Below are 20,259 nucleotides of genomic sequence, written 5' to 3' on the forward strand. Positions count from 1 at the left end.
TATTTTTCACGGTAATACACTTAAAATTTACTCTCTTATTTTGGGAAATTTTTTTTCTTTGACATGGAGTTTCACTCTTGTTGCCCAGGCTGGAGTGCAATGATACGATCTCAGTTCACTGCAACCTCCGCCTCCCGGGTTCAAGCGATTCTCCTGCCTCAGCCTCCCAAGTAGCTGGGATTACAGGCATGTGACACCATGCCCAGCTAATTTTGTATTTTTAGTAGAGACGGGATTTCTCCATGTTGGTCAGGCTGGTCTCGAACTCCTGACCTCAGGTGATTCACCTGCCTTGGCTTCCCAAAGTGCTGGGATTACAGGCGTGAGCCACTGTGCCCAGCGGGGGAAATTCTTAAAAAGACAAGAGAAGGGATCCAGAGGGACTGACCTTCGATGGGAAAAGATGGATGCAGATGTAACTAAGTCAGCAGATTCTGTGTCAGGAAGCTCAATTTTATTTTCTCTGTGAAATCAAGATCATCTGCTGCAAGTAGGTGGGTGGAGGGAGAATTGGAGGTTGGAATGAAGAGAAACACGTTTGAAATACTCATTGGACAGAATGAGAAAAAAAGTGGCTAGAGAGCCACAAGGGCCTGCTGTACAGTGATAAAAGCCCGGGTGAGGCTGCTCATCATGAATTGATGCTAGTGCTTGGAGTCTTGCTGCAGGCATAATGAAGGCCAACAGTTGAATTCACCCATACTTGGAGTTATTTCTGGTGGATAAAAGCTAGTGATAGGCTGGGCGCAGCGGCTCACACCTGTAACTCAGCACTCTGGGAGGCCAAGGTGGGTGGATCATTTGAGGCCAGGAGTTCGAGACCATTTTGGCCAATGTGGCGAAATCCTGTCTCTACTAAAAATACAAAAAATTAGCCGGGCATGGTGGTGCATGTCTGTAATCCAGCTACTCAGGAGGCTGAGGCATGAGAATCACTTGAACCTGGGAGGTGGAGGTTGCAGTGAGCCAAGAACACCCCACTACACTCCAGCCTGGGCAATAGAGTGAGACTCTGTCAAAAACAAAAACAAAACGAAAAAAAACTAGTAATAACTCACTCATAACATTCACGAACTTCAGGGAGTTGGGTCTTTTTAGTTATAATTTTACAGATGAAGCAAAGCTGAGAAACATGAAGTGACTTGGCTAAGATCACTCAGCCAGTAAGTAGCAGTTGCTAAGAACAGAGCCTGGATTGGCCGGGTGTGGTGGCTCACGCCTGTAATCCCAGCACTTTGGGAGGCTGAGGCGGGCGGATCATGAGGTCAGCAGATCAAGACCATCCTGACTAACATGGTGAAATCCTGTCTCTACTAAAAATACAAAAAATTAGCTGGTCATGGTGGTGGGTGCCTATAGTCCCAGCTACTCAAGAGGTTGAGGCAGGAGAATGGAGGCAAGAGAATCGCTTGAACCTGAGAGGTGGAGCTTGCAGTGAGCTGAGATCAGGCCACTGCACTCCAGCCTGGGCAAAAGAGCAAGACTCAGTCACAAAAAAAAAAAAAAAAGGAATAGAGCCTGGATCTTTCTCCTTGTATATAGGGAATGTGGACATGAGCTACTCAAAGTGTAATCAGTGGATCATGTATCTGAAAAATGTTCCCAAGAATTATCAGTGAGAGTTTGAACTTACCTACTTCAACCCTGTTAACACTAGCAAATATCAACTGTCATCATAAAGAACTGAAATACTGACACAGTAAATGAATAAACGTAAGACGTGGCTTCCAATTTTTAACACATACCATATCTACATGCATGGAATTCCTGTCAGCCTCACTATAAACTGCCACAGACTGTACACCCAGTTTTCTGGCTGTGCGCATCACCCTGCAGGCAATTTCTCCTCTGTTTGCAATGAGGACCTTGGTAATGTTTCTTCCTGTTTAAAACACCATGAAAATCACACAGAAATGTTACTGGAGAGCAAAGAACGAGAATGAGAATACGATATTAACTGGCTAATAAGGACTCGAACTGGTAAGTTCAGACTTTTTGGTAAAACTAGTATAACTGAGCCCAAAATGACCATTTTAACTAATATTAAACAGTGCACTTCAACAGTACACTTCTTTTCACTGAAATTCAAGGTACTCATTAACATAAATTACTCAGCCTTTTTAACTTAAAATACAAAGCAACACAAAATAAAATTAAAAGATGCTTTGTTATGCCAAGGATCAAATTATAATAGTGCTAAAAAATATCATTAATAATAACGAATCTTTATTTTATTTATTTATTTATTTATTTATTTTTTATTTATTTTTGAGACAGTGTTTTGCTCTTGTCCCCCAGGCTGGAGTGCAATGGTGCGATCTTAGCTCACTGCAACCCCCACCTCCCAGGGTCAAGCAATTCTCCTGCTTCAGCCTCCTGAGTAGCTGAAATTACAAGTGCCCACCACCACGCCCAGCTAATTTTTATATTTTTAGTAGAGATAGGGTTTCACCATATTGGCCAGGCTGGTCTTGAACTCCTGACCTCAGGTGATCCACCCGCCTTGGCCTCCCAAAGTGCTGGGATTACAGGTGTGAGCCACCACACCCGGCCAATAATAACTAATCTTCAATAAGCACTTTCTGTGCCTCAGGTCCTGTGCTAAAGACTCAACATTGACTTAAATTTTTACAATAATCCTAATGAAATAGATACTATCATTGTTATCTCAATTTTAAAGATGAAGAAACTAATGCTAAAAGAGTTATTATTTTCCCAAAATTACACAGCTAAAGGAAGAATTCAGGATTTCAACCTAGATCTGCGTCACTCCAGAATTTAAGGTCTCAGTTACTCTGCTTCTCTGCCTCTACCCCTGTGTACACAGGTGTGTGTGGTTCTCCTGCAACACAAGTGACTCTTGTACCAGTCTACTGGCATGGCACCATAATGACAAGCTACTGCATATATAAAATGTACTTCTAATATCACACATGAAATAAATGTTCTTTGACAGTTCATAATAAAGTTATTTATTAAATAGAATCCATAGGCTCAACATAATAAAGTTATTTCTTCTTTAAAAAAAAAATAAGGTTGCACCTAATTCAAAAGTGTTTTTCCATGGGGCTCTATAGAGCCCAAGAGTTGTCACAGGGGCTGATAGATGACATATGTATGACTGTGGGCAGGGGAGGGAGAGCAGGGTAGGGAAAGGGTTATACCCAATCAGCTGGAAGTTATACTTTATTACACTTTTATATGTTTTATAGTTGGGAATTTCATGTTAAAGTTTATTTGGAAAAAAACGTTTTGCTACTTAAAACAGCTTTTCCAAAGCACTGCTTTAGACCATCGTAGTTATGATTTTCCAATGCAATACACTAAGAGGGTCAAACAGACAGAAAGAACAACACGAATATAAAATGTTCTCCATTATTGCCCTCTGTATTTTATTTATTTATTTATTTTACGTTTTTTTTTTGAGACGGAGTCTTGCACTGTCACCCAGGCTGGAATGCAGTGGCATGATCTTGGCTCACTGCAACTGACGCCTCCCGGGTTCAAGTGATTCTCCTGCCTCAGCCTCCCAAGTAGCTGGGATTACAGGCACCCCCCACCACACCTGGCTAATTTTTGTATTTTGTAGTAGACACAGGGTTTCGCCATGTTGTCCAGGCTGGTCTCGAACTCCTGACCTCAGGTGATCCACCCACCTCAGCCTCCCAAAGTGCTGGGATACAGGCATGAGCCACTGCACCCGGCTGCCCTCTGTATTTTAGACTTAAGAGCAAGAGAGATTTGATATAAAAGAGGTGAAAACCATGACTTAACACTTCCTAGAAAACTATCATGAAAATCCAAATTTTATGATAACTAATTCTACTATGCACATATTAAGGGATTAAACAGTTCCCTTTCTTAAACACTTCCAATCTGAAGCAAAATCAAATAGAACAACAAAGTCTGTCAGTACCTGTGGTTGTTGTGTACTTCATGGTTCTTTGCCTCCACACCCATGTCCTATAACATAAATCCACAAGGAATTATAATTAAACAGAATAGGCAACGCAATTGTTCTTTCAAAAGAATTTCAGTTTCTTAAAACACGAAACCTTAAGTCAACTAACAGTGCTTTAGTAAGGCTTTCTTAGTGGGTAGAAAACTAATCTAGAACTCAAGAGTTAGAGATCTGGCTGTTTTCCCTCGTACTACCTGTCCTTGAATGAGTCACCTAGCTGCTTGTTCCTGAAGCTGGCATAAGACCACAGAGTCAGAGATGATTAAACAACCAAGGTATACTAACATCATCTAGTTTAGTTTTTTTGAAACCTTTTTGGCTACTACTCACAATACAAACCACCAAGGACACACACTTAATGAAAACAGATGTTTTGTTAAAAATGACTTATTCTGCCTTTTGGCACTTTCAGTTGTATCCTATTTTATTAAAATACGTTGGTCAATCTACAGTTGGAAAAATACCAATCAAGTTGAAACATGAGACATGTTTAAAAAGTAAGACCAGAGAAATAAACGGAAGTTAAACAGGGGCAGCAGAAAGAATGTTGGCTGTGGGACCAGAAGAGCTGCGTTCTCATCCGAGTCCCTCCAATGACCAGCTTGCCCAGAGTCGAGTCACTTTACATCAGTGTTTCTCAAACTTTTTTTCATTATTACTCTCCTAATGAGAAAACTTGTAAAAGATTTTATTCCTTGCAGGAAGGGTGGGGTAAGGTTGAGCTTAGGTAAGCCGTAAACCATGAAAAAAATGTAAGATTTTCTGGCTCTCCCAAGAATCAATTTCTACCCTTCAGCGGTGATATCATCCCAGTTGAGGATGCAAGATTTAATATCTTAGGCTTCAGTGTTCTCACACACGAGATGAGACTGTAAGAGGTGATCTTGAAGGTACCTCTCAGTTCTACAAGGATTATACAATGCTATTCCAAGTCCTTGTACTAAAATGAAATGAAGAAATGGGGAGACAAGATGACTTGAGGTGTCTCAACGAGGTAGAAATCTCAACAATTTTTAAGTTTCATGATACCTGTTTATAAAATAAGGTAAAAATGAACCATTAACCAAGAGCTGACAGAAAACAGGCCAGATTCACTTTAGGAACAAAAAAGTATAACGTCTATTAAGTTTCAGCTAAAGAGGATAAGCGGGCTGGGCGCGGTGGCTCACGCCTGTAATCTCACCACTTTGGGAGGCTGAGGCTGGGGGATCACCTGAGGTCAGGAGTTCGAGACCAGCCTAGTCAATATGGTGAAACCCCATCTCTACTAACAACACAAAAATTAGCCAGGTGTGGTGGTGTGTGCCTGTAATCCCAGCTACTTGGGAGGCTGAGGTAGGAGAATCACTTGAACTTGGGAGGCAGGGGTTGCAGTGAGTGAAGATCACACCACTACACTCTAGCCTGGGCGACAGAGTTAGACTCTGTTTCAAAAATAAATAAATAAATAAAAATTTAAAAAATTTAAAAAAGCATAGGCAGGGAAACCAACAAATTACAGATGCAATTCCACCTATCTTTTTGTCTATACCTGGAAGATGTGGTTATAAAGGACTAACTAACCATTTTAGATTATTCACAAAGCACAAGATAAAAGCACAGCATGTGCATTAGAAACTATGTAACTAGGCAGTAGTATATACATACTATGTACATGACTATGTAGTTGAGCAGGACTAGTATTTCACTGGAGCCAAGATGTGGGAGACACCTACACATCTATATGCATCTATACACTCACTGCCCTACAATGCACACTTAGATGCTGCCATCCATGAGGAGCTGCTGGGAAGACCCACAGCTTTGGCAGGAGAGTTCCATGAGCTGGCTTCCTCAGGAGGCTGCTGCTTTCCCATAGCTTTCCATTTGAGCTGACCTTACTTTCTTGATCATGAAGGAGGGGGATCATCTTTTCTGATCTTTATGAGGTATTTTCTAGCTCATAGCATCATCTTCCCTTCACATTCTTCAGATAGGCTTCTGATACGTTTCAAGGCCTATTCTGGGCAGATTTATCTATTAAATCGTTGTTGGTTGGTAAAGGTAGCTTAAGACTGATTAAGTTTCAAGGCTACTGTTGACCTAAAGCTTTCTTTTGCAATCTTCTAGTGAAGACAGAAGAAGGGAGGCAGTGAGAAAGAGGGGGAGGGAGGGAGGAGGAGGGGGGTGGGAGAGAGAGAGAGAGAGAGAGAGAAAAAGAGAGAGAGAGAGAGAGAGAGAGAGAGCCCACTTAACTATTATCCTCTATCCCAACAATGTTCTGATCATCTATTCCATTTTTCACAATTATCTAAGTTGCAACTTAAAAACAATGGCTTAAACAAGATTAAGAAGCTGCTTCCCTGATTCAAGGTGGCTCTATACCAGCTTATTGTCATGTAATTCTGCCACTAGAAATTATTTTCTCTGAGCTACTAGAGATTCATAACATAAAAATAGTGTAAACTATCTGCACTATTAAGATTTTTTTTTTTTGAGATGGGATGTTACCCAGGATGGAGTACAGTGGTGTGATCATGGCTCGCTATGGCCTGGAACCCCTGGGCTCAAGCCATCCTTGCCCTCCTCATCTTCCCAAGTAGCTGTGGCTACAAGTGTGTGCCACTATGCCTGACTAATTTTTTAACGTTTTGTAGAGATGAAGCCTCACTATGTTGCCCAGGCTCGTCTTGAACTCTTGAGCTCAAGCAATCCTCCCACCTTGGATCTCACAGTGCTGAGAAAGTGCTAAGAATACAGGCATGAACCAACTCTCCTGGTGAAGAGTTTTACTTCTATAAGCCATTAACAACTCTAACACTCTCCACAGTGACATACTTGAGGACAGTTCTATAGACAATAGCTAAGCTTTGAAAGGGAAGAGAGAAAATGGGTCTATGGTACTAACCTGAAGAGCCCTGGAAACCTAAGAAAAGAAAAACCAGAAGAACAAGAACATTAACATTACTTTCACCAACTTTTTTGTTTGTTTGTTTGTTTTAGATGGAGTCTCACTCTGTCGCCCAGGCTGGAGTACAGTGGCGCGATCTCAGCTCACTGCAAGCTCCGCCTCCTGGGTTCACGCCATTCCCCTGCCTCAGCCTCCTGAGTAGCTGGGACTACAGGCGGGGCTACAGGACTACAGGCGCGCACCACCACGACCGGCTAATTTTTTTGTTTTTGTTTTTGTTTTTGTTTTTTTTAGTAGAGACGGGGTTTCACCGTGTTAGCCAGGATGGTCTTGATCTCCTGACCTTGTGATCTGCCCGTCTCGGCCTCCCAAAGTGCTGGGATTACAGGCGTGAGCCACTGCGCCCAGCCAACTTGCCACAACTTTCTTATGTTTCTCCTGAGCACTCCTAAAATTAAGTAACTAAAAAGGGTATCTACAATATTTCTGGAAAAAGCAAGCAAATGTTCATTTAAATGGTTGAGTTTGCGTTTATAGACTGATTTTATGTACGAGATTGTGCTTAAATCTCATTCCATGAGTTAATTCATTTAATTTTCACAACCCAAGGTACTAGTATCATCTCCAAGGTGAGAAAACTAAAGAAGAAATATTGAGTAACTTACCCAAAGTCACACACCTACTGAGTAGCTAACTAAGCTAAGACCCCAGCCTTGACTGCAGAGTCTGTGCCGTTGAACACTAAACTGTCAATCTTTCCAGAATGATGGAGGATGATAACCATGAAGCAAAAGAAGACAAAGAAGCAAGCTATCTACAAGCCTGAGGGTGTTTCCACTGCCAGAGTAATTGCCACCAAAGCTTAGAGCTCAAAATTTGAAACAGAGCTGGAGTCAGGTGAGCTAGACTGTGTCATCTAATAGTGTTGTTCAAACTTGGGTACAAGAGTTTTTGACAAAATAATTTCCCAGCTCTGTGGAAGGTACATTTGCTCTTCTTGACAACTTCATTCCTTCTAACAATGAGAATGAACTCCAAGAGTCTTTCTCTGAACTGGACACCTGATGGGGCACAACTGAACTGAAAAACGCTTTGAGGGCATCCTGGCCCCATTTCTTAATAGCTGTGTTCCACTGAGCAAGTCGTTGAGCCCTTCGGGCTTCCCCGGAACCGGATTATAACAACACTCCCACCTAAGAGGTGCTGCGAAAGCCCGATGCAAACGGCTACGAGCTGCAGCGACGGCGAGGTGAGCCTGGAGGATGGTGGGCCCAGTCCTCAGAAATGGAAAACCGAAGCCAACGGCGCGCTGAAGCGTGGATGTGCGGAAGCGGGGAGAAAGGGAAGGACTGGTGGGGATGTCTTCCTCCCGACGCCGTGACTGCCAGCAGACCCGCCCCCCGAAAGTGGCTGGGGTTTTTCTACCGTCCTCCCCACCCCGACCCTGGGTCCTGCCGCACCTCCCACCGCTCACTCGGGTCAGTGCACCCTCGCTCCCGCTTCTGCCCACTGCGCCACGGCCCCTCCACCCACCTCGGCGGCAGGAGCAGGCTCGGGAGACGATGCCACCGGTTCCTCTCCGCCGCCACCAGCAGCACCGACACCGCAGAGGCTGCCGCCATGTCCCTGGAGCCCGGCCGCGCAGCGACTCCCCAGCACAGAGGCGGCTGCGTCCCACAAGCCAAACCCTCCTCTTCACTCCGAAGCCTCGTGACCCCCACCGGCCACCGTCGGAGTCTGAGCCTAGCTTTGGGCTGATCCAAGAATGTGAGGGAGTCTCCAGGAACACCAATCAAAGACCAGAGCCCAGCTTCAGTAGCGACGATTGGACAGTCTGGCCACGTGCTCGTGGGGGTGTGGCCTTTATTTCTGCGCCCCGTGGGGCCTGGGCCGACTTAGGCAAGGGTGTTCACCGTCCTCCGCCTCCTGGTGCCCTGTCACTGTTTCTTACTGCAGCCCGTGTAGTTCTTTTCTCTCGTCAGCTTCTGGAAGAAGAACCCTGGGGAAGAAGCCAAATGCGGATGGAGAGCAGGATACACAATTCTCTAGTGCTCTCGGGGATGAAAAAATAAATAAATAAGCTAAAGTGAAAATCTTTAAACCACCTGAGCTTAAAACAGGTGTTCTAACGGACTATTGGGAAAAAAAGGACGTCAAAGAGCAAACTGAGGAATATCGAGAGAATAAAGAAACTGTAAACACTACATGCAGATGCTTCATGAGGAAAGCAGGAGGGAGAAATTAGGGAAGATAAATGAAGAAATAAATGAATTCAGGAAACCGATTTCAAAGGACTAGTAAACCCACAGGTTCACAAAAAATAAAATAGTTATCTAATCAGAAATAGAGAAAAATGTACATTTGACATGATTTAAAAAACATAAGCGGGGTAAAATCACAGACATAGAAAACAAATTATAGACTTGTAAGATGCTAATTTTGCTTAACTTCAAGTGAACTTAAAACTCTGGATGACCGAGGCGGGAGGATCACGAGATCAGGAGATCGAGACCATCCTGGCTAACATGGTGAAACCCCGTCTCTATTAAAAATACAAAAAATTAGCCGGGCTTGGTGGCAGGCGCCTGTAGTCCCAGCTACTCAGGAGGCTGAGGTGAGAGAATGGCGGGAACCCGGGAGGCGGAGCTTGCAGTGAGTCGAGATCGCGCCACTGCACTCCAGCCTGGGCGACAGAGCCAGACTCCGTCTCAAAAAAAAAAACAAGAGAAAAAGAAAAATAGGAAAAAAAAAACTCTGGATGAAATGGATGATGTTACAAGAAAATACAATTTATCGACCGGGCGCGGTGGTTCACGCCTGTAATCCCAGCACTTTGGGAGGCCAAGGGGGGTGGATCACGAGGTCAGGAGATCGAGACCATCCTGGTGAACACAGTGAAACCCCGTCTCTACTAAAAATACAAAAATTAGCCGGGCGTGGTGACGGGCGCCTATAGTCCCAGCTACTCGGGAGGCTGAGGCAGGAGAATGACCTGAACCCGGGAGGCAGAGGTTGCAGTGAGCCAAGATCGCGTCACTGCGCTCCAGCCTGGGCGACAGAGCCAGACTCCGTCTCAAAAAAATAAATAAATAAATAAATAAAATAAAAATACAATTTATCAAAATAGATCCTGGAAGAGACAAAATTTAAGCAAACCATTACCATAGAAAAAATAGAGAAGTTTATCAAAGAACTATCCTTGCTACCACCACGACCCACTTTCACTTTCACCTTCACCCCTAAAAGTTACAAAAGCCCTCCATGTCTTGCAAGAAAATTCCACACAAATGAGTAGTTGACTAAAATGCTATTAATTCTGTCAGAGCACAAAAAAGATGGAAGTCTTCCAAATTCTTTTAAAAAAGTAAACATAACTTTGATACCAAAATCAACAAAGATACCATGCACACACACACGACAGACCAGTTTCACTTGTAAGTATCAGTGGAAAAATTCTAAATAAAATATTAACTGCTCTGGGTGCTGTGGCTTATGTCTTGTAACCCCATCACTTTGGGAAGCCAAGGTGGGAGGACTGCTTAAGCCTAAGAGTTTGAGACCAGCCTGGGCAACATAGTGAGACCCCCATCTGTACAAGAAATTTTTTTAAAAACTGGGCGTGATGAGGCACACCTGTAGTCCCAGCTACTCGGGAGACTGAGGCAGGATCAATTGAGCCCAGGAGTTTGAAGCTGCAATGAGCTCTTATCATGCCACTATACTCCAGCCTGGGTAACAGAGTGAGAGAACATCTCTAAAAAAAAAGCAAAAAAATTAACTGAAGTATCCTGTAGCGTATGAAAAGAATAACACACTGTAAATAGGCAAGGTTTATTCCAGAAGTGTAAGGATGATTCACTATTAAGAAATCAATTAATAAAATGAATCATATTAATAGTTTAAAAGAGAAAAAAATCTTATTATATTCACAGATGCTTAACAGATCATTGACAAAATCCGACATTCATTCTAGATTTTAAAACTCAGTAACTCAAAAAGTGATTGGGACCAGTGATTAGCCCTTTGGGAAAAAAAGTTGGATCCCTACTCACTTCTTACGCCTAACACCAAAATACTCCAAGTGGATAAAAGATTAAATATAAAAGGTGAAAGCATAAAAGTGCTAGAAGACATTATGGGCGGTCTTAGAGCAGAGAAAGTTTTTCCTCTTCTTCTTCTTCTTTTTTTTTTTTTTTTTTTTTGAGAGTGTCGCCCAGGTTGGAGTGCAATGGCATGATCTCGGCTCTCTGCAACCTCCACCTCCCAAGTTCAAATCATTCTCCTGTCTCAGCCTCCCGAATAACTAGGATTACAGGCATCCGCCACCATGCCTAGCTAATTTTTTGTATTTTTAGTAGAGACGGGGTTTCACCATGTTGGCCAGGCTGGTCTCGAACTCCTGACTTCAAGTGATCCACCTGCCTTGGCCTCCCAAAGTGCTGGGATTACAGGCATGAGCCACTATGCCCAGCCAGAGAAAGCTTCTCTAAATATAACACAATACTCGGAGGCTATAATGGAAAAAAAAGGAAGGATAACTTCAACTACATGAAAAAGTTTTAAAATCTGCACAGCAAAACATACACATAAAGTCAAACAGCAAACAGAATAATTCTGCAACTCTTATCACAGATGAAAGGCTACTTTCCTTAATATATAAAGAACTATAAATCAATAAGAAAAAATCTATAATGAAAGAGAAAATGGTCAAAGAATATGAGGAATTCACAGAATAGAAAAAGTAAGTAAATATAAAACCCACTTAATCTCATACCATAAAAGAGAAATACAAAATAAAACTATAATGATACACCACACTTCACCTATCATATTAGCAGATAACATAAAGTTAAGCACACTGTAATTAGTGAGGGGTGTGGGAATATTATTACACTTTACTGTTGCAAGTAAAATTTGGCACAACCATTCTGCATAGCACTTTTACAATATTTATCAAAAATGCAAATTCACAAACTCTTTGATCTAGCAAAAGTATTTCTTGGAATTCACCTACAGTTATACCCATAGATGTTTGAAATGATATATGATTAAGGAAATTTTTTATAGCGTTGTTGGAAATAGCAAACTAATTAAAGAAACTAGTTACATAATGTATATGCAGGCCAGGCATAGTGGCTCACGCCTGTAATCCCAGCACTTTGGGAGGCTAAGGTAGGCGAATCACCTGAGGTCAGGAGTTCGAGACCATCCTGACCAACATGGAGAAACCCCATCTCTAGTAAAAATACAAAATTAGCTGGGCGTGGTGGCGCATGCCTGTAATCCCAGCTACTCGGGAGGCTGAGGCAGGAGAATTGCTTGAACTCGGGAGGCGAAAGTTGTGGTGAGGTGAGATCATGCCATTGCCCTCCAGCCTGGGCAACAAGAGCAAAATTCCATTTCAAAAAAAAAAAAGTACATGCAGAAAAACAATGAATTACTATGCAGTAATTGAAAAAGAATGAGAGAGCAATATGTACTCATAAAACACTGATGAGTGAAAAAAGCAAAATAAAAAACTGTGATTATTATTTCATCGTTTATGTAAAAGTAGGAGAAAGAAAATTCCCATATGCTTATACATGTGGAAATATCCTCTAGGCAAGAAAAGTTGTTGTCTTGAGGACAGAAATGATGGAGGTGAACATTTACTGTACACATTTTTGCATCTTTTGCATTTCGTACCTTAGGCCTGTATTAGCTATTGTGAAAGTTGTCATAATCAAAATGGAGTCACTAATGGTAAAAAGAAAAAAGAAAAAAAAAAAAAAAAAAAAAACTCTTACAAATAGAGCTGGGGAAGGCTACGAAGAGAGTGTTTTCATGCTTGTATTCCTGATAACAAAAAGTGTCACAAAAGACCGCCAAAACTGGCCTGGCGTGGTGGCTAACGCCTGTAATCCAAGCACTTTGGGAGTCTCAGGTAGGTGGATCACCTGAGGTCCGGAGTTCAAGACCAGCCTGACCAATATGGTGAAACCCTGTCTCTACTAAATACAAAAATTAGCCGGGTATGGTGACGGGTGCTCATAATCCCAGCTACTTGGGAGGTTGAGGCAGGAGAATAACTTGAACCTGGGAGGTGGAGGTTGCAGTGAGCTGAGATCGCGCCATTGCACTCCAGTCTGAGCAACAGAGTGAGACTCTGTCTCATTAAAAAAAAAAAAAAAAAAAAAAAAAGACTGCCAAAAACCACAACCTTGCACAAAGGCCATCACAACCTTACACAAAAATTACTTCTGCAAGAACATGTGTCCAGCAACTGCCTATGAAACCCTGGACTGGCATTACCCATGTTATTCATCTTTGTAGCCGAGGATAATTATTTCAAAACAATTACATAATACTCTTCATGTTTTCCTTTAAAACGCTTACTCCCATTGCAATGGCTTATTCCAAAATAAATCTTTTTCTTTTATAAAACCTCTCTCTGTTCCTTATTTAGGCTGATACTATAGAAAAATACATAATTTTAAAATGTTTTGTTTTGCTATAACTTCAAACTTACAGAAAAGCTGCAAGAATAGTACCCTTCACCTAGATTTCCCAAATGTTTCTTTTTTCTTTTCTTTCTTTTTTTTTTCGTTCGAAACAGAGTCTTGCTCTGTCGCCCAGGCTGGAGTGCAGTGGTGCAATCTCGGCTCACTGCAACCTCAGCCTCCCAAGTTCAAGCAATTCTCCTGCCTCAGCCTCCTGAGTAGCTGGGATTGCAGGCGAGTGCCACCATGCCAGGCTAAATTTTGTATTTTTAGTAGAGGTGGAGTTTCACCATGTTGGCCAGGCTGGTCTCGAACTCCTGACCTCAGGTGATCCACCCGCTGTAGCCTCCCAAAGTGCTGGGATTACAGGCGTGAGCCACCACGCCCAACCCAAATGTTTCTATTTTATCGCATTTGCTTTATCTTTCTCTCTCTCTCCCTCTCCTCATACAGATATATATATGTGTACATATACACACTCACACATGCATATACTCACATTTTCTTTTGGAACCATTTGAAAGCAAGCTGCAGACATGATGCCTTTTTTTTTTTTTTTTTTACCTCTAACTATGTCACTGCATATTTCCTAAAACAAGGAAATTTTATCATTTGCCTGCAGAATATTTTTGAAGATTGTGAAGTTAACACTGATACATACTATTATTTATTCTACAGACCTACTTCGACTTTCAACAATTGTTCCAAAAGAAAACATTGTAGTGGCTGGGTGCGGTGGCTCATGCCTGTAATCCCAGCACTTTGGGAGGCTGAGGCAGATGGATCATTTGAGGTCAGGAGTTTGAGACCAGCCTGGCCAACATGGTAAAATCCCATCTCTACTAAAAATACAAAAAAATAAAAAAGTAGCCTGGCATGGTGGCACTCACCTGTAGTCCCAGCCACTGGGGAGGCTGGGGCAGGAGAATCGCTTGAACCCAGGAGATGGAGGTTGCAGTGAGCTGAGATGGTGCCATTGCACTCCAGCCTAGGCAACAAGAGCGAAACTCCATCTCAAAAAAAAAAAAGAAAGAAAGAAAAAGAAAACACTGTAGTACATATTGCATTGACTCTTAGGTCACTTAATTTGGAATGATTCCTCTGTTTTGTTTTTATTATTATTATTATTATTTGTTGTTGTTGTTGTTGAAATGAAGTCTCACTGTGTCTCCCAGGCTGGAGTTCAGTGGCGTAATCTCGGCTTACTGCAACCTCTGCCTCCTGTATTCAAGTGATTCTCGTGCCTCAGCCTCTCGAGTAGCTGGGATTGCAGGCACACACCACCAAGCCTAGCTAATTTTTTTTTCTTTTCTTTTTTTTTTTTTTGTAGAAACGGGGGTTTCACCATGTTGGCCAGGCTGGTCTCAAACTCCTGACCTCAAGTGATCTACCCGCCTCAGCCTCCCAAAGTGCTGGGATTACAGATGTGAGTCACTGCACCCAGTCTGATTCCTTCGTTTTTAAAAAGATGCTCATGATGCTGACATTTTTTATGAGCACAGGCCGGTTGTTTTGTACAATATCCTTGAATTTGGGTTTGTCTAAAATAAAATCAGATCAAATTTAAATTTTTAAAAAGATTATTGAGCATACAAAACAACAGTTCCCCAACTAGAGAGCTCTGTGCAGCTTCCTAAATGAGGAAGTACATTGATCTCTGTTGTGCAAATAAAGCTGCATAAACTTGTTTGTATTGGCTTAATGTTATTATACTGACAAGGAGGAAAAAGTGTGTTATGGTTAGAGCTAGCATTTTCAGGGAAATTAGGATAGTTTAATTTTTGACTATACATGGCTGTGGGTTGTTGGCCTAGGGAAATATCCAAACTGTGGCCTCTAATTTTATTTTTCTTTAACAGGTTCATCTGGTATTTCTTCATGATTCGATTAGGTAATTAGATTCCTCCCTTTGGGCAGGAACACCACAGAAGTGACATCATACCCATTTCAGTGCATCGTATCTGGAGGTACATAATGTGAGTTTGTTCCATCACTGCTGATGTTCACTTTATCACTTGATTAAATTGGTGTCTGCCAGGTTTCCTCACTGTAAATATATATATATTTTTACATTCCATATGGTTTTGTCTCTGAGAGGTAGAATTGTGTTTCATTCTCTACCACTCCTTCTCAACATTACTTCTTAATAATCTTCTGCACTTTGCAAAGTTCCACAAGAAACAGACATGACTTTAATAACAAGTAATGTTTAAATCTGATTGAAGAAAATATTGGTGGGAAGGAAGCAGAAGTGGAGGTACAGAGTTAGAAGCTGGTGTGCTGTTCTCTCTATAACTCCACCCACTGGTCCTGTTTTAGAGCAAGTATGATTATTTCCAATTTCTGGGGCAAGGGCAGTGATATTAATCCGTCATCCTCACAATTGCTCCAACAGAAGTGTAGAACAGCCCGAGTAGCCTCTTGGGTGTTCAATAGGTGTATCTGGGATAAAACTAAAGCCCAAAGGAATAACCCATTATACCATCAGATGTATTGAAGGACTTTGCATGCTGTTTTTTTTTTTTTAATTTTTATTTTAGGTTTTGGGGTACACGTGCAAGTTTGCGGTTTTCTGTTTTGTTTTGCTTTGTTTTGTTTTGTTTTTTGAGACGAAGCTTCTCTCTTTGTTGCCCAGGCTGGAGTGCAGTGGTGCGATCTCTGCTCACTACAACCTCCGCCTCCTGGGTCCAAATGATTCTTCTGTCTCAGCTTCCCAAGTAGCTGGGATTACAGGCACTGGCCACCGTGCCCAGCTAATTTTTGTATTTTTAGTAGAGGCTGGGTTTCACCATTTTGTCCAGGCTGGTCTCGAACTCTTGACCTCAGGTGACCTGCCCGCCTCAGCCTCCCAAAGTGCTAGGATTACAGGCGTGAGCCACCGTGCTTGGCCACGTGTAGGTTTTTTATATGGGTATATTGCATGTTGCTGAGGTTTAGTGTACAAATGATCCCGTCACCCAAGTGAGCATAGTACCTGATAGTTCTTCAACTATTGCCTCCCTCCCACCATCTCTCCTCTAGTGGTACCCAGTGTCTATTGTTCTAATGTCTGTATAGATGTGTACTCAACGTTTACCTCCCACTTGTACATGAGAACATGTGGTATTTGGTTTTCTGTTCCTGTGTTAATTCGCTTAGGATAATGGCCTCTAGCTGCATCCATGTTGCTGCAAAGGACATGATTTCTTTCTTTTTTGATGGTTGTGTAGTATTCCATAGTATATGTGTATCACATTTTCTCTTCCAGTCCACTGTTGATGGGCATCTAGGTTGACTCCATGTCTTTGCTATTGTGAATAGTGCTATGATGAACATACTAGTGTGTGTGTCTCTTTGGTAGAATGATTTATATTCCTTTGGGTATATGCCCAGTAATGGGATTGGTGGGTCATATGGTAGTTCTGTTTTAAGTTCTTTGAGAAATCTCCAAACTGCTTTCCACAGTGGCTGAACTAATTTACATTTCCACTAGCAGTGTATAAACATTCTCTTTTCTCTACAACCTCACTGTCTGTTATGTTTTTGACTTTTTAATAATAGCCATTCTGATTGGTACAAGATGGATCTCATTGTGATTTTGATTTGTATTTCTCTAATGATTAGTGACATTGAGAATTTTTTTCATATGTTTGTTGGCTGCATGTATGTCCTCTTTTGAGAAGTGTCTGTTCATGTCCTTTGCCCATTTTTAATAGGATTATTTGTCTTTTGCTTGTTGAATTAAGTTCCCTATAGATTCTGGGTACTAGACCTTTGTCAGATGCATAATTTGCAAATATTTTCTCCCATTCTGTAGGTTATCTGTGCATTCTGTTGATGGTTTATTTTGCTGTGTGGAAGCTCTGTAGCTTAATTAGGTCCCAACTGTTGATTTTTGGTTTTGCTGCCATTGCTTTTGGAGACCTAGTCACAAATTTTTTACCAAGGCTGATGTTCAGAATGGTATTTTCTAGGTATTTTTCTAGGACTTTTAGGACTTTTATAGTTTTAGATCCCTTTAGTCACAATTTTTTTTTTTTTCTTTTTGAGACAGAGTCTCACTCTGTTGCCCAGGCTGGAGTGTAGTGCCACGATCTCGGCTCACTGCAAGCTCCTCCTACCAGGTTCACGCCATTCTCCTGCCTCAGCCTCCCGAGTAGCTGGGACAACAGGCTCCCGCCACCATGCCCGGCTAACTTTTTTGTATTTTTTAGTGTAGATGGGGTTTCACCGTGTTAACCAGGATGGTCTCGATCTCCTGACCTCGTGATGTACCTGCCTCAGCCTCCCAAAGTGTTGGGATTACAGGCGTGAGCCACGACACCCGGCATAGTCACAAATTTTTTGGCAAGGCTGATGTTCAGAATGGTATTTTCTAGGTAGTCTTCTAGGACTTTTATAGTTATAGATCTTATATTTAAGTTTTTAATCCATCTTGGGTTAATTTTTGTATATGGAGAAAGGTAGGGATCTAGTTTCAATCTTCTGCATCTGGCTAGCCGGTTATCAGCACCATTTATTGAATAGGGAGTTCTTTCCCCAATGCTTATTATTATCAACTCTGTTGAAGATCAGATGATTGTAGGTGTGTAGCTTTATTTCCAGATTCTCTATTCTGCTCCATTGGTCTATGCGTCTTGTTTTTGTACCAGTACCATTTGACATGCTTTTTAATGGTGATAAAGATGTTTACATATGTATTATATCACAGGACTGCTCTTTGCTTGTGTCTCTTTGGGAAAATTCCATAAAAGTTCCTTATTCTCCTGAAACAGGCAAACTCAGGACAGGATACACAGCATGGTAAGTCGAGTACAAGTCTGGATTTTGGCTTCCATCAACCCCCTCGGCTGGGAACCCCAGTGCAATAAGCAGCACCCTGTATTTCTGTTACCTCAAAGGGTCATTGTGAAGATTAAATAAGTTATGTCAAATGACCTTTTTTTTTCTTTTGAGATGGAGTCTCGCTCTGTCGCTCAGGCTGGAGTGCAGTGGCGTGATCTCGGTTCACTGCAAACTTTGCCTCCCAGGCTCAAGTGATTCTCCTGCCTCAGTCTCCCGAGTAGCTGGGATTATAGGTGCCTACCACCACGCCTGGCTAATTTTGGTATTTTTAGTAGAGACGGAGTTTTGCCATGTTGGCCAGGCTGGTTTTGAACTCCTGACCTCAGGTGATCTGCCCACCTTGGCATCTCAAAGTGCTAGGATTACAGGTGTGAGCCACCACGCCCGGCCTTCAAATGACCTTTGAAGACTGTAAAGTGATACATACATGTGAGTTATTCTTAGGCCTATTGCAGGAAAGACCAGGAGGTCCAGGAGGGCTGTCAACCCAGACTTTGCACTTAAAAAGGGTTTTAAATTTAAACCTTCTCCGAATGAAGTCATTCATGTAGTCCCAGCAACACAGTGATCAGACGGACAGAAATTTGAACCTGTGCCTCAGTGCGGGACCACACTCCCTACACTGTGCCATGAATTGATATTTTATTTTTGTCTTATAATTATCCTATGAATAGCCACAACTTTGCGTTGTAATTTTTGTGTTAAAATGTTATTTTGTTATATGTCAACATGTAAAATATACCATCATTTTTGAAACATTGTTTTGGCTTTCCTAAATTAAAAAAATACATTGCTCAATAAATGGAAGTGCTCCGAGTCTCTCCGGTCTTCTGAAAATCCATTTTGTAAAACAGAGCAAGGCTCAGTGGTTCTGAAAACAAATGTATGCCAGCTCAGCTTTCTAATACCTAAAAAGGGCCCAGGCGTTTTCCTTATCATCAATCTCATTATTTTAAATGAAACTCTATGACTCCGTTAGTCCTACAAATTTCTTGTTGTTCCCCATGTCAGTTAAGATGTTTTTGCCTGTAACTCACAGAACATCCAACTGAAAATGAGGGAAACTTATTTCACACAACAAGGATAGAAGGTAGGGTGTTTCCAGGACTGGTTAACTCAATAGCTCAATGTTATCACCAAGGATGTGGCCATGTGCTTTCTATCCTGCTCTGCCATTTTCAGCAAGTGTCAAAAGAAGGCTGCAGTGGCTCCTGCCATCACAGCAGACACAACATCAAGCAAAGAAAAGACATTTTCTCTCATGCATATGAGTTTTTCTCCCCCGGTTTAAAAAACCTTTTATTATGGAAAAGCTTTACTATTACAAGAGTGGGTAGAATTATAGAATTATATAATAAATCCCTGTACCCATTACACAATTTTAAAAATTATCAACTCACGATTAACCTTTTTCATCTATATCCCACCTATCACCACTTCCTATAGATCTTTCTGAGGCAAATTTCAACCATCATTTAATTTCATCCATAAATATTTCAGCATATATATATTCAAAAGTAATAACTCTTTAAAAAATAATCAAGGCTAGATATGGCTCACATCTGTAATCCTAGCACTTTGGGAAGCCAAGACAGGAGGATCACTTGAGGCCAGGAGTTCAAACCAGCCTGGACAACATAGTGAGACCCTGTCTCTACAAAAAATTTTTAAAGATTAGCCAGGTGTGGTGTTCACCTGTAATCCCAGTTACTAGGGAGGCTGAGGTGAGAGGATCACTTGAGCTCAAGAGGTCAAGGCTGCAGTGAACCATGATCACACAACTGCACTCCAGCCTGGGTGACAGAGTGAGACCCTGTCTCTAAAAAAAAAAAAAAAAAATCATAATCACACCTAAAAGTATTAACAATAATTGCTTAATATTATAAAATATACTTAGTTTTTGCATTTCCCTAATTGCCTTATGAATACTCTTTTTTAATTTATATATATATATATTTTTTGAGACAGAGTCTCACTCTATAGCCCAGGCTGGAAGGCAGTGGCATGATCATGGTACACTATAACCTGATGGTACACTTGATCCTGGGCTCAAGTGATCCTCCTCCATCAACCTCCCAAAGTATTGGAATTATCGGCATGAGCCA

The 20,259-nt window shown here is 41.7% G+C and overlaps 1 protein-coding gene across 10 annotated transcripts in view; it reads right to left on the bottom strand.

Annotated features, from left to right (window-relative positions):
- Nucleotides 1–8,577, bottom strand: part of MCCC1 (methylcrotonyl-CoA carboxylase subunit 1) — an 82,303-nt gene extending 73,726 nt beyond the window's left edge. For 4 of the 10 annotated variants that reach the window (XR_012430894.1, XM_074031476.1, XM_005546486.5 and 1 more), the window contains exons 1-3: nucleotides 8,385–8,577; nucleotides 3,917–3,963; nucleotides 1,746–1,882 (exon numbers count right to left, since the gene is read on the bottom strand). Coding sequence is in view for 4 of the 10 variants with exons in the window: in XM_074031476.1 (XP_073887577.1) it covers nucleotides 1,746–1,882; nucleotides 3,917–3,963; nucleotides 8,385–8,473 (273 nt within the window). In the remaining 6 variants the exon portion in view is untranslated. Of the gene's footprint in view, nucleotides 1–1,745; nucleotides 1,883–3,916; nucleotides 3,964–6,848; nucleotides 6,867–8,384 lie in introns of all 10 variants that reach the window. The other 6 variants (XR_012430893.1, XM_045386563.3, XM_045386562.3 and 3 more) reach the window with 2 other exon arrangements.
- Between the last annotated feature and the right edge of the window lie 11,682 nt (nucleotides 8,578–20,259).

The sequence above is a fragment of the Macaca fascicularis genome, chromosome 2 (assembly GCF_037993035.2).
Source record: "Macaca fascicularis isolate 582-1 chromosome 2, T2T-MFA8v1.1".
NCBI classification, from domain to species: Eukaryota; Metazoa; Chordata; class Mammalia; order Primates; family Cercopithecidae; genus Macaca; species Macaca fascicularis.